The 14,928-nt window shown below is 46.7% G+C and overlaps 1 protein-coding gene across 6 annotated transcripts in view; it reads right to left on the bottom strand.

The window, feature by feature from the left end:
* Positions 1–14,322, bottom strand: part of SUSD1 (sushi domain containing 1) — a 183,681-nt gene extending 169,359 nt beyond the window's left edge. For 3 of the 6 annotated variants that reach the window (XM_061163419.1, XM_061163424.1, XM_061163423.1), the window contains exon 1: positions 13,743–14,322. In XM_061163419.1, coding sequence (XP_061019402.1) covers positions 13,743–13,839 — 97 coding nt within the window. In that variant the 5' untranslated portion in view covers positions 13,840–14,322. The remainder of the gene's footprint in view (positions 1–13,742) is intronic. The other 3 variants (XM_061163421.1, XM_061163420.1, XM_061163425.1) reach the window with 2 other exon arrangements.
* Positions 14,323–14,928: the final 606 nt, after the last annotated feature.

Here is a 14,928-nt window from a genome sequence, read left to right as displayed (position 1 = left end):
TTGGCTCCATTACTACCCAGGTAATAAAGACTTAGCCCTCAGACTACTCTAGGCATGAAACCAGCTGAGAAAGGGAGACATACAAATATTCTTACTCAGGCTTGCTTTTTATTTTTTTAAACAAAATACAACACAAAAATGAGACAAGCCATGCTTATCACTAAGAAGTACTGAATCAACCATAGGATATTTACAGATTTTATTATTTCCCAAGCTTTAAAGAAAAATGCAACGAATTTTAAAAAGTAGAGATTATAAAGGTCATACTGACTACCATGTAATAATATAATAAAACTACAAGATAAAACATAAGACTTGCATCTCCAAAAGTAAGCCTACTTGTAAACTACAAAACAGTCTCCTAAATAATTCTTGGAGCAAAGAGGATATCAACATTGAAATGTTTAATACCAGACATAAAAGCTTATCTCCTTCAGAAAAGCTGAGTTTGACATGTTTTTATATACTTTAAAAGAAAAAAGAAAAGCAGGCAGCCAGGGGATGGGGGAAAATAGAATTTTAATGCAAGAAGCTTGAAGAAAGAAAAATAGAGGCTGTGGGGTGGGGGAGTTAGGACTTAGTACAAAGATGTTAAAGAATTAGAAAATATATTCAAATTCATTGAAAAAAAAAAAAAAAAAAACCTTTGCCAAGGTCAGCCCATCATAAAGACTAGTAGTCAAACTCAAGATTGGTAAAGAAAAAAAAGAGTATATACAAACATACAACTAAAACATAAACAATTTGTTTTAAATTATAAATGAAAGACTTCCGATTAAACACAGCAGATTTAACCCACTCACAACCCTCCACCCCAAAATTTAAAAATGACATTAAGGACCACGAAGGTATAAAGCCTGGGAGAGAAGATGACAGCAGCCAAGGATGTTGACAACATTTCAGAAGGTGAAAGAGATGGACATGTGGGAATTGACTGAGAGGAAGAATTAAAAGGAAAGAAAAAAGAAAGAAAGAAAGGGAGAAAGGAAGAAAGAGGGAGGGAGGGAGGGAAAAAAAGAATAATAAAAATAAATAAAAGTCAACCTGAAAGGCTCAGGAATGAGGTCCCTAAGTGCCTCAGAAGGCAAACATAAAGGGTAGGGTCTGAGATTTGAGGAACAAGTGGAAAATATGGAGGAGATCCTCTAACTAACCCTAGCATAAGATGGAATTTTACAACCTGGAAAAATGCACCAGGAAGGCTCCAATTAAGTGAGCAACAGACAGAGCTGAAGGGAGAGATGAGTCCCCACATTAAATGTCCACAAATATGGGGTCAATCTATTTAACCATTTTTAATACACAACATTTTAAAACAGTACCATGAGGACACTGTCAATACATAATTATATGCAACCGAAATCCTGGAAATACCTTCTAAATAATGGATCCTGGGTCATGTCCACAAACCCAGCTGTGATCAACCATCTAACAGTGAACACTCACCCCAGCATGTGTGGGTAGTGCAATAATAAATATAAACACAAATTTTTTTTTGAAGTATAGTTGATGTACAATATAAGTATTAGTTTCAGGTGCATGGCAAAATGATTCAGTTATACATAGATATGTATATATCTATATTCTTTTTTTCTATTGATATAAACACTATACTAAAGAAATAAACAATAAAATGGTAAGATGTTTTATTTCTTTCCTATTTAAAATACTTATCTTTATAAAGATGGCAGCATTTTTATATTCATCCAGTTCCAGAAACATACATTAGATAGAAAATGATTATGTAACTCTTGAAGGAATCTAATAAACACACAAAATATTAAGAGGCAAAGTAGTGCCATCCACTAGGGTAACTGAAAGGAAGTCCAGTCTGAATTAGTGAAGGAGAGAATTTAAAGGGTTTTTAAATAAACAGAACTAAGTTCATTCAGTAAAAAGAAGCGGACAAAATACGGCCTTGGAGGAAGTCAGTCAGGTCTAGGAAAGCACTGGACTTGAGTCAGAATTCTATCCTCAATCAAGCTGAGAGTAAGTCATTGTGTAAACTTCAGCAAATCACGTAACCTCTCTGGGTTTCAGCTTTTGATCTGTAAAACAAGGGCTTTGGGCTTCTCAGATTTTAAAGTACATTCAAATGACCTGGGGATCTTGTTAAACCACAGGCTCTGATTCAATTGCTCTGGGGTGGGGCCCTACATTTTGCTTTTCTAACAAGCTGCCAAGTGGACCACATTACAAGGAGCAGGAGTTAAAGGGCCCCTAAAGTCCTTCCTCTCTAATGTTCTGACACTTCATTCTTAGAGCACCGGTTTTAATTACCCATTAAAAATAATTTAGCATAAGGTAGCCCCAAGGACAGTATCTGGCATGTTTGACTCAATAAATGTTTGCTCCCCATATTGGCAAAAAACACAAGATGTCTGTCAGGCTACCGAAGGCTTCCGAGACCATCTGCAGAAGAGAAAGTGGTTTCCAGAGAAAGAGGGACCTCAACCAAAGCCTCTTGTTCAGCCATAATTAGCCCATTCTGCAGGGCCTAGTAGGGAGAGCCTCTGAGTGCTAATTGCTTGTGGGACCAGGAGTGGGGAAGAAACCTATCCTAAAGAAAGGGGTAGGAAGCACAACCTCAATATAAGGAAAGGCAGGGGCTGGGGTGGATTTGGGGCTGCTTCTGATGCTTGTGAACTGTGGTGTTGGAGAAGACTCTTGAGAGTCCCTTGGACTGCAAGGAGATCCAACCAGTCCATCCTAAAGGAGATCAGTCCTGGGTGTTCATTGGAAGGACTGATGTTGAAGCTGAAACTCCAGTACTTTGGCCACCTCATGCGAAGAGTTGATTCATTGGAAAAGACCCTGATGCTGGGACGGATTGGGGGCAGGAGGAGAAGGGGACGACAGAGGATGAGATGGTTGGATGACATCATCGACTCAATGGACATGGGTTTGAGTAAACTCCAGGAGTTGGTGATAAACAGGGAGGCCTGGCGTGCTGCAGTTCATGGGGTCGCAAAGGGTCGGACACGACTGAGCAACTGAACTGAACTGAACTGAACTGAACTGACTGACCACAAAATAGTGTTTATTGATCAATAGCTCCTAGCTCAGTTAAGAATCACTAGAGGGCTTCTCTTGTGGTCCAGTGGTTGAGACTCTGCCTACCAACACAGGGGACACCAGTTCTAGCCCTGGTCCCGGAAGATTCCACATGCTGGAGAGCAAGTAAGCCTACGTGCCACAACAACTGAGCCCAAGCTCTAGAGCCTGAAAGCCACAACTACCAAGATCACGGGCTGCAACTATGGAAGCCCAAGAGCCTGTGGGCTCCGCAACAAGAGAAGCCACCACAATGAGAAGCCAGAGCACTGCAGCTGAATGGACCCTGCTCACTGCAACTAGAGAGAGCCTGTGCGCAGGAACAGAGACACAGCACAACGGAAAATTAATTAATTAGTTTAAAAAAAGAACCACTGGAGAAGAGCATAAATGTATACAATTAGTTTACAAAGTGATTTTAAAATTTAACAATGTTAAATTTTGCAGACATTAATCACATATTTATTCCTTAATTCCTTCCTGGAAAAAAAAAGTGTTAGTTGTTCAATACGTTTTTTTATTGTTAAGTAATAAATTACTCCAAAACTTAGCAACTTAAAACAATAATAAAAATTTGTAGTCACATAAACACCCAGAATCACTGGAGACAGAGTAACCAATTCAACCCAGGTTTAATACTAAAAGTCCCCTGTCCCAGGAAACCCCCCAGTTCCGTGCAAACCAAGACCATTGGTTACCCTATTTGGAGAGCTTGTTAAAACAGAATCCGAAGAGGCGGGTTTGGGTGTGGGCGGGGCCTGAGAATCTGCATTTCTAAGAAGCTCCCAGATGGACCACACTTGGCAGTACTGAAATGAAAGTGAAAGTCGCTCAGTCGTGTCTGACTCTTTGCAGCCCCATGGACTGAGTCCATGGACTTCTCCAGGCCAGAATACTGGAATGGGTAGCCTTTCCCTTCTCCAGGGGATCTCCCCAAACCAGGGATTGAACCCAGGTCTCCCACATTGCAGGCGATTCTTTATTACCTGAGCCACCAGAAGTCTCACTCTATATGAAGGACCCTGGGGAGAGAAAAGGCAATACCGAAGACATCTTTCACCACATCTGGACCAACATGACAGAGAGTATAACCCAACAGAATCCTCCAGGCCGGTGCCCGGGTCACTGTGCCTTTGCTATTACCTGGGGGCAGGGGTGGTGGGAGGAACTGGGTCAAGGCGCAGCTTCACAGCCACATCAAGGATGGTGTGACCTCTGTCTTCAGCAGATTCTGCTTAGGAGAGCAGAGAGGTGGCTGCAACGCAGTAACTGAGGGGACTACAACAGAGGTGAGGGACACCCCCCCCCCCCACCTTCCCCTAGGCCTAGGGATGCCTAGAATTACTGGCAGAGCAACAGAAGAATGCAAACTCCAAAAATCTAAGAGGACAGGTACCTGACAGGTACTGTTTCTATTACTGCATCTCTCAGCTGAGGGCTGTCACCCTAGATTCACTTCCCTTCTCTACTCTGCAGTGGCTAAGTCAGCTAAAACTACCTCCAACAATGAGAGCACCAGAGTCTCAACCTCAGCTGGAGTTTTCTCTCTTGCTCCCTGATTATGGGATCATAGGCAAGGAAACTCTCAGAGATCTGGTTTTAATCTGTCTGATGGAGATCACATTTCGAGGACTAAATGAGAAATATCAGTGCTTCAAGAGCTCTCGAGCACTAGACAAAGAGCTAATTTCCATGAATATTTATATCTCTTTCCGTAGATGTTGTTATTGTTGTTAGAAACAAGTCATGCATGAGATAGTGCGTGGTCTGGGACACCCTGGCTCAGAGCAGGGTTAAGACAGATCACTTGGGCTACAATCCTAGCTTGGCCACTAGCTAGCTGAAGAATCCTTGACAATCCTGTGCCTCAATTTCCTGTAATCTGTAATCCGAGGATGAAAATAAACCTACCCCACAGGCTGCTTTGTGGATTAAAGAGTAAATGAGTTCATCCATGTAAAGCAATTAGAATATGTTAGGCATTATTGTAACATCCACTCAACAGCTCTTCGTTAACGAATAAATGAAGGTACTGACAGCTAGCCAGCTCCCAATTATACTAATAAAGAGTCACGGAGAGCTGCACTGATGCGAAAACCCGAAGGAATACCGTGCAGACAGATGCCGACCTATTCAGGGGGTTGATATTCTGGGAACCAAAGTACCCTCCCCTTCTTGTTCACTCCCTGCCCACCTCCCACATCCTCTCAGCCTTCTGAGTAACATCTGACTCAGAAGTTGTAAGTTCAGCTTCCTCACCCTTTCAGCTCTGCTCACCCCTCCCTCTTCTCCATCTTACACTGCACATGTACGCCTAGACCTCAGGATGGAGGGGAGGCTGCCAGCCCGTATTTCAAAATTCAAGCAACAACTTACGTGCACCCTTGAAACAACAGCAGATTTTGTCCACTGTCAAGGGAAGAAGGAAGTTTTAAAAGCACAAATGGAGCGCTTGGATTCAAATCGTAATCTACTCCCCAGCCATTCACCAAACAAGCCCACTGCACAACCTGCCTGAGATCCTGTCTCTCAAACTCATGGAAACATGTGGAAACAGATCAGATGATCTGAGGAAGTAAGCAAAGGGGGGCCGACGCTCAGGAAGAGAAAGCATTCCCGAGTCTTCTACAGTACCACGGAAAACTGCATGGCTCCTAAGAGACTGCATCAAATTCCGGAGACAGAAGGAATGTGAGAGATCTCACAGTCTCTCCTCTCGAACATCCCTGACAGGAAAACAAAAGCAAACAAAAAAAAATAGCCTCTGCATTAAAAATCCGCCAAGTCAGAGCACACTATACTCTTTCAAGTAGCATAGCCCTCTCAGGGCAGTGGGAACCATCATCCACTCCCCTTCTCCCACAATGCAGGGCCACCATTCCCAACCAAGAACCTATAATCTTTCCTTGCATTAAATGATTATCACCCCTCAGCTGCATTGGCCCTTTTGCCTTCTGTCCACCTTCCTCTTTAATCAAGACCAACTTGCAGTAGGACTGCCACACCTGGCCTCCAGACCAGGAACCAACCCAGGCTGAGGGTCCCAACATCAATGCTTCGGAATTCTGAGCAAAGCAACCACACCCTAAGGTTCAAGTCCTGAACGTCACCCACAAACAGGCTGCCTCACATTCTCCAGCAAGCTGCATACCTTTTCTTTTTCCCCCCCGTAATCCACATCCAACCCCACCCCCACCTCACCCCCGTCCCCTTTGCAGACCTAAGGCCAATAGGCCACGTGCTACCTTGGGCTACAGAGACCTAAGAGCCCATTTTAGGATTTGATCAGAAGCCGAGACTAGGCCCAGGGCCAAGTTCCTGGAGAAGGTAGACAGGCCACTGTGGGAATCGGCCTCGTCAGCTCTAATCCTGCTCTGTTACTTTGAGTGACTGTAAATCACTCCAAAACAAGGCACTCTTTCCATTTCCCCCCTCTTTCCTCCTCTTCTCACTCTGAACAGAGTAGGTGCGGCTGTGATTCACAATGACAGAGTGAAAACCAAGTCTATGGGATGCAGATTCGGGAAGTCAGTGCCCTTCATACTATAACAACTTCCCCAACCTCCTCCACCATCGCTCCCCAAGCCTCTCAAGGCCTCTGCCCACTCCCTGGCTTTGCCAAACCTCAAAGGGCCTGAGCCAACAGGCTCCTCAGCCACTCCCAGACTCAGAGCAATACCAGGAAAAGGTAAAGAAACAAGACTGACTGGTTCCAGCCCTCTTCACCCATTACTAACCTCTCTGCTCCACTAGGGCTTGGCACCTCACCCACCCACCAACACCCTCCTGCTCTATCAACTGCCATCTCACACCTTCCTCCCGCTCAGGCTACCTGACTTCCGCTCCCCAACTCTCTCCCTGAAGCATCTTTGTTGGTGGTGGTGGTGGTGTTCAGTCGCTCAGTCATGTCAGACTCTTTGCAACCCCACGGACTGCAGCACACCAGGCTTCTCTGTTCTTCACCGTCTCTCCAAGCTTGCTCAAACTCATGTCCATTGTGTCGGTGATACCATCCAACCATCTTGTCCTCTGTCATCCCCTTCTCCTCCTGCCTTCAGTCTTTCCCAGCATCAAGGTCTTTTCTAATTAGTCAGCTCTTTGCATCAGGTGGCCAAAGTATTGGCGCTTCAGCTTCAGTACCAGTCCTTCCAATGAATATTCAGGGTTGATTTCCTTTAGGATGAACTGGCTTGATCTTGCAATCCAAGGGACTCTCAAGAGTGTTCTCCAACATCACAGTTCAAAATCATCAATTCTTCGGCACTCAGCCTTCTATATGGTCCAACTCTCACATCCATACGTGACTACAGGAAAAACAGTAGCTTTGACTAGATGGACCTTTGGCAGCAAAGTAATGTCTCTTATTTTTAATATGCTGTCTAGGTTTGTCATAACTTTTCTTCCAAGGAGTAAGCGTCTTTTAATTTCATGGCTGCAGTCACCATCTGCAGTGATTTTGGAGCCCAAGAAAATAAAATCTGTTACTGTTTCCACTGTTTCCCCATCTATTTGCCATAAAGTGATGGGACTGGATGCCATGATCTTAGTTTTTTGAATTTGAGTTTTCAGCCAGCTCTTTCACTCTCCTCTTTCACCTTCATCAAGAGGCTCTTTAGTTCCTCTTCACTTTCTGCCATAAAGGTGGTGTCATTTGCATATCTGAGGTTATTGATGTTTCTCCCGGCAATCTTGATTCCAGCATGTGGTTTGTCCAGCCTGGTGTACTTTGCATGGTGTACTTTGCATGTAAGTTAAATAAGCAGGGTGACAATATACAGCCTTGACATACTCATTTCCCGATTTGGAACCAGTGTGTTGTTCCATGTCTGGTTCTAACTGTTGCTTCTTGACCTGCCTGCAGGTTTCTCAGGAGGCAAGTGAGGTGGTCTGGTATTCCCATCTCTTTGAGAATTTCCCACAGTTTGTTGTGATCCACACAGTCAAAGGCTGTGTGAAGCATCTTGGATAACAGTTAAATGTAACTTAGCAATGTTACCAGTGAGAGACTGAAAATACAAATGGACAATGGCTAGATCATACATAAAAACAGAACTCTGACCTACAACCTGCAACCACTGGTCTAGTAAGTCAAACCACCTCTGTAACAGTAAGTCCCAAGTGATCAGGATTTAGTCAGTATTGGCCAGTTTCCCTAATATTTGCCCATGCCTAAAACTTAAGACCAATCAGAGAAAGCCAAATACACTCCCCTAACCAATGGGATGCCTGCTGTTAGAGAGAAGCCATCTCCAGCTTCCCCATGGCAACATCCTACAGCCAACCAGAGCACACCTGAAGACTTCCCTTTTCCACTGTAAAGTTGTGACACTCCCCAGCCTGTCTTTGAGTCTCTGACAAACATAAGGGATGATGGCTGACTCTCTTGCTAGAGGAAGCTCTATATAAACAGCCTTCGCCTATTCTCATGGAGTAGTCTTCAATTATTTCTATACCAGATTCCCAATACAAACCACAGTTCCTACTCACAAGGATCTCTCACACTAGTAAACAATTACACTGCAATATGGTGTAAGCATATAGGGCAAAGGTATTATATAGATATGTATGTATACAAGGAAGTATGTAGTGTCCCACAGAATATAGTACAGAGGCATGCATGTGGTGTCTCTGGTGCTGCAAAGGGAAATGGAAAACTCCAAGGGGCCTCCAACAGGGAGGACAGTTGGTCTGGTTTTGAAAACTGCTCAGCACTCACTAAGTAGCCAGCTGTAGGGGAAGGGAAGAGCAGGTCTCCATTCTTCTCCTTCCTTCCCCTCTCCTTTCCCACTTGCAGACCACCTTTGCTTTTTGACCTTCTCCAGTAAATCCCAATTTTTTTTTTTTTACATTTTCCATTTCTCACTCTACTGAATAATTCATCTCATTCTAAAATGTGTTAGATGTACTGATGAACCTCTTTCGAGTGAAGGAATACTGACACAGATGTAGAGAATGGACATGTGGACACAGGAGGGAAGGGGAAGGTGGGATGAATTGGGAAATTAGGATTGACATATATACACGACTATGTACAAAACAGATAGCTCATGAGGACCTGCTATAAAGCTTAAGAAGCTCAGCCCTGTGCTCTGTGATGACGTAGAGGGATGGGAGTGGGGCGGAGGTCTACGGAAGAGGGGATACGTACATACATATAGCTGATTCACTTCATTGTACAGCAGAAACTAACAAAGCATCATAAGGTAATTATAGTCCAATTAAAAAAATAAAAATAAAATAAAATGTGCTGGAGACAGCTTTACCACTGTTCTCCTGGCCTAAAAAAAGAATATCGTGCACTGACCTGGCCAGCCCAACTGAACACAATCTCCTATTTGCTTCGATCTTCTTTAAAGAGTATCTACTCTGGAGTCAAGGTCCTGCATTCATTCGAGCCCTCTGCATCTGGCTCTCACCCTCACTGCTCAGCTAGCTCTGGCTCCAACTGACAGAGTCACCAGAACTAAAGATTTGTTCTCAGTCTTCATTCCCATGGCTCCCATTCTTCTAGTTTCCTTGATGCTCTCCTAGTTCAGTCTCCCTTTGACCTATGTGGGCACTGCTCCTTCTCCTCCACATGTACCATCTGAACTTAGTCTTTCCAAGAATCTGTCCTTGATGGCTACTAAACACATCAAAAGAAGCTCAACGTCGCTTATCATTAGAGAAGTGCAAATCAAATTTACAATGACATATCACCTCATACTGGTCAGAATGGTCATCATCAAAAAAATCTAGCAACAATAAATGCTGGAGAGGGTGTGGAGAAAAGGGAACCCCCTTGCACTGTTGGTGGGAATGTAAATTGATACAGCCACTATGGAAGACAGTATGGAGACTCCTTTAAAAACTAGGAATAAAACTACCATATGAGCCAACAACCCCACTACTGCTCATATACCCTGAGAAAACCATAAACAAAAAAGACTCACATACTCCACTGTTCATTGCAACACTATTTACAATAGCTAGGACATGGACGCAACATAGATGTCCATTGACAGACGGATGAAAAAGCTGTGGTACATATATACAATGGAATATTACTCAGCCATAAAAAGGAACACATTTGAGTCAGTGCTAATTAGGTGGATGAACCTAGAGCCTATTATGCAGAGTGAAGTAAGTCAGAAAGAGAAAAACAAATATCATATATTAACACATATTGATGGAACCTAGAAAAATGGTACTGATGAATAGGTTATTTGCAGGGTAGCAGTAGAGATGCAAAAAAAGAACAGACTTGTGGACAGATATACAGGTAGGAAGAAGAGGGTGGGACGAATGGAGAGAGCAGCCTGGAAACATATACACTAACATATGTAAAGTAGATAGCCAGTGGGAATCTGCTGTATTCTGGGAATCTGACTCAGGGAATTCTAACTGGGGCTCTGTGACAACCTAGAGGGGTAGGATATGGCAGGAGGTGGAAGGGAGGCTCATGAGGAAGGGAACATGTATATACTTATGGCTGATCCACGTTGATGTATGGAAGGAATCAACAGAATTTTGTAATTATCCTTCAATTAAAAATAATGAAAAAACTGGAAAAAAACAAGAACAAAAGAATCTGTCCTTGGTCCTCTTATTCTTATCAACCTCAAGGCTTCAAGCGACCATTGAGTCACCATCACTGCAGAAACTTACACTCCACACACTCAGTTCCCTGTTGATTTCATCTCTCCAAATTCCTAACATCACCTTAAATTCAGGATCTCCAAAACAACTAAGCATCTTTCTTCCCAAATCTTTTTTTGTCCTCCTATAGAACCATACATGACAGTGGCACCATAAAGAAGACTGAGGGCTGAAGAACTGAGGCTTTCAAACTGTGGTGCTGGAGAAGACTCTTGAGAGTCCCTTGGACAGCAAGGAGATCCAACCAGTCCATCCTAAAGGAAATCAACCCTAAATATTCACTGGAAGGACTGATGCTGAAGCTGAAACGCCAAAACTTTGGCCACCTGATGTGAAGAGCTGACTCACTGAAAAAGACCCTGATGCTGGGAAAAACTGAGGGCAGGAGGAGAAGGAGGGTACAGAGGATGAGATGGTTGGATGGCATCACCAACTCAGTGGGCATTAGTTTGAGCAAACTCTGGGAAACAGTGAGGACATGGAAGCCTGGTGTGCTGCAGACCATGGGGTCACAAAGAGTCAGACATGACTTAGCAACTGAACAACAACAATGGAACCATATGGGGCACTAGTGGGAAAGAGCCTGCCTGTCCAATGCAGGAGATGCAGAAGAAGTGGGTTCAATCCTTGGATCATGAAGATCCCTGGAGTAGGAAATGGCAATCCACTCCAGTATTCTTGCCTGGGAAATCAGGCAAGAAACCTAATGGGCTACAGTTCATGGGGTCGCAAAGAGTAGGACACACCTTAGCACTATAGAACCATATATCCAAATCAACCAGTCCCAAACCTGTAGTGTTCTATCTTCCCTCTTTGGTTCCCTTGAACCTTAACATCTGTCATTAAGTCCTTCCAGTTTCCTTTCCACCTTATCATCTACATACAGTCCTCATTTCCTGCTGTTATGACTGTGGGGCCAGGCCTCAGGACTTTTAGAAGAGATGTAACAACTCCTCAACAGCCCCTAAGCCTCCAGTCAGTTCCCACACTGTCTACTGCAAGAAAACCTGCCCTTGATCACACCAGGTTCTCCACGGTTGTAAATGATGGGAAAATGTCGACATAGGGAGAGGAGGATCAGCCAGGGCAACCCTGACTTCCATTTCCCAAGATTCACTCCACAGCAGTTAAGCAGTTGCAGATGGCTGAGCTTATGTAGTTACTTTGGTCAACAGCTCAGCCCAGCAAGTCAACGGGAACACAGTAGACAGTTTCCTAGGCTACCGTCTTCACACGGAGATTCTGAAGTATGCTCCAAGCGTCTGCAAGCTTTTATCTACTCTGCTGTGGAAGATCAAGTTAGAGAATGAAGTTAGAAAGCCCATCAGACTATCTGATGTTAAAACAAAAGGAGGGGGGCACTTCAGGTTTGCCAACCAAGAAAAATTCCATCCAGTGATAGTGAAAGTCCCAAGGTAAAAAGAATTGGGGGGAACAGAGTAGGAACCACAGAGTCTCTGAGTATCTCCTTACATGGTATTTGCCATCCACTACAGGACGACTGTTTCATTTTATTAGGGTAGCTAGATGATTTCCTTATAGCTCTTTTTTTGGCTGCACTGCCTGGCATGTGTGATCTTAGTTCCCCAATCAGGGGTTGAATCCACGCCCTCTGTTGTGGAAGCGTGGAGTCTTACCCACTGGACCAACAGAAAAGTCTCTCTTGTACCATTTTTTATATCACTCACTCCCTGTACTAAACCTGCAATGATTATCAATGGCTCCTCACTGCCCAGAAACAACTAAGTCTAAATGCCTGGGTCTTCCAACTACAACGCACTGCCTTCTGGTGAAATCCAACCTACTGTTCTGCCCCATTTCCCACCCACCTTCTACACATCAGTCACACTGAAATGCAGACCCTGCGCGTTTGTGCCTTCATATGCTTTCTTACCCTGTCCCCTCCATCTGGGATTCATTCATTCTCAGTGGAGAGCTGCCTGTGCCCTCTGCAATGAGCTCGGATGCCTTTTCCTCACCTTCCCATATCGAATATTACCCATCCTTTTTGGCCCCCTTTAAGGGTCACCGCATCCTCGGGGCCACCAGATTCCCTTAATCAGATGTAGTCTTTCCCTCTTCTGACCACTCAACTTTTCAGAGCACTGATGGGATCCTAGGGCTTACCTGGTGGCTCAAGGCAGTAAAGAATCTGCCTGTAATGCAGGAGACCAGGTTTGAGCCCTGAGTTGGGAGGATCCCCTGGAGAAGGAACTGGCAACCCACTCCCTGGAGAATTTCATGAACAGAGGAACCTGGAGGGCTACTACTCCAACTGCCTGGAAATGAGTTATTTGCTTGTCTGTCTTCTCCAGAATGGGCTTCCCTGACATAAAGAATCTGCCTGCAATGAGGGAGACCTGGGTTCCATCCCTGGGTTGGGAAGATCCCATGGAAGAAGGCATGGCAACCCACTCCAGTATTCTTGCCTGGAGAATCCCATGGACAGAGGAGCCAGGCGGGCTACAGTACATGGGGTCGCAAAGAGTCGGACATGACTATGAAGTCAATGAGGGCCAGCACAGGGACCTCACATCTCTCTCGGGAAAACTATTCAAGGACCATTCATCTGTTAAATGAATGAACTGATTCATGAGTGCTTTATTCCCATAAACTTCCTTACACTTCTTTCTCACCATATTAGCACCTGGTTCTTCATCAAATATTAAAAATTAAAAGGCAGGAAGAAAACTGCTCCAGGGTCAAGAATTTGTCGCGCAAAAGCCACAGAGAGGCCGGAAGCGTGACAGTGCAGGCGGAACACCCTTCCACGCCCTCTCGCTCGGGGCGCGGCTCTCCCAGGGGGCGCCGCCACCCGCCGCTCGCGCCCAGCCCCCACTCGCGCCCGGTCCCCGGGGGGCGCGGGCCGGGCGGCAGGGCACTCAGCTCCCCGCAGCCCGGGTGCGAGAGCCGGGAAGCCAGCGCGGGAAGCCCACCAGGATCTCGGAGCCCCGCCCTCCCGATCTCCGACCTGCGCCCCACTCCCGGGCTCCGCGCCAGCCCGGCCCAGGGGCGGGGGAGCGCCGCGCCCGCTCCCCGCCGGCACTCACCGTCCTGGCTCCGCTCTCGGGGCGCGCCTCGGGCCAGGCTGAGCAGCAGCAGCAGGCAGCCTAGCGGGATGCCGACGCCCCAGGGTCGCCGGGCCATGCCGCCGCCGCCTCCCTCCCGGCGCACCCGGACTCCTCCTGCGGCCCCGAGGCGCCGAGATAAGAGGACCGGCGCCCCGGGGAGGGGACCGCGCTGGGCGCTTCCGGCGCCGCACGGGGGAGCGGAGGGTGCCGCGGGGTCCCGGGGTGGGGGAGCGGCGCGCGGGCCCTTCCTCCCCAGCAGGCCCGCGCCCCGGAGGATGCTCGTTCAGGCAATCCCTCCTGCACCGGCCGTGCACCTGCTGCGCGCCGGGTGCTGGGGGCCCAGGGACACCCGGCGGGCCCGGCCTAGTGACACCCGAACGTAGAGTTCCCGAATGCGCCGGGAGGAAACGTGTCCTGTGCCCTAAGCCTGTGGAACGATCGCGGGATCCTAGGGGCTCAGGGAGGCACTCCCGGGGTGGCAAAGGAAGAGGGGTGAGGGGCAGAAGGAACAGGAATCTTTCAGGAGCTGAAAGAGAGCTGGGTGAGGTGGCGGGAGCGCCAAGGGCGAGAAACCCGCCGGTCCAGGCCACCCCGGCGACAGGCTTGACCAGGCGACAAGACCGTCAGTGGCTTCAGAGCTGGTAGGACTTCCTGCTACTCCCGGGACAGTCAGCTTGGGGCGTCAGAGAGGCTTCAGGAAGATGTAAGCGAAGACCTGGGGGTGAGAAGGGCCCAGAGAGGAATCTAAGCGGTGAGAGGCGTGGGTAAAGAGACCACAGGGCGCGCATTCTAGAAATGGGGAGGGGGGCCACCTTAGAGGCAGAACGGACAGTTGGAGAGAGGCAGTAAGCTGCGGAGAGAAAGAAGACCTCATAAACCCAGGAAGGAGGTTGCTGAGAAGCCGTCACCGGGATCTCATCGGAAAGTCTCCCCGGGTTGGCTCTGTAGGACTGGGAAAGGGGCCCGGGAGGCAGGGAGCCCGCCCAGAGCTGCTTCAGAGAGCCAGGCAAGAGAGGACACGTCCCGGAGCGGAGCACTGGCTCGGAGTGTGGAGGGAAGTAACACGTGAGAGTAGCATTGGGTGGAATCCACTGCATCTCATGACCAGTGGACTGTGGTGGACAAGCAAAGAGAAATGACAGATGTCACCGGAACGTTTGGTTTG

Source organism: Dama dama, chromosome 16 (assembly GCF_033118175.1).
Source record: "Dama dama isolate Ldn47 chromosome 16, ASM3311817v1, whole genome shotgun sequence".
NCBI classification, from domain to species: domain Eukaryota; kingdom Metazoa; phylum Chordata; class Mammalia; order Artiodactyla; family Cervidae; genus Dama; species Dama dama.
The sequence above is the reverse complement of the archived record's forward strand: the minus strand, read 5'-3'. Positions and strand labels throughout refer to the sequence as shown.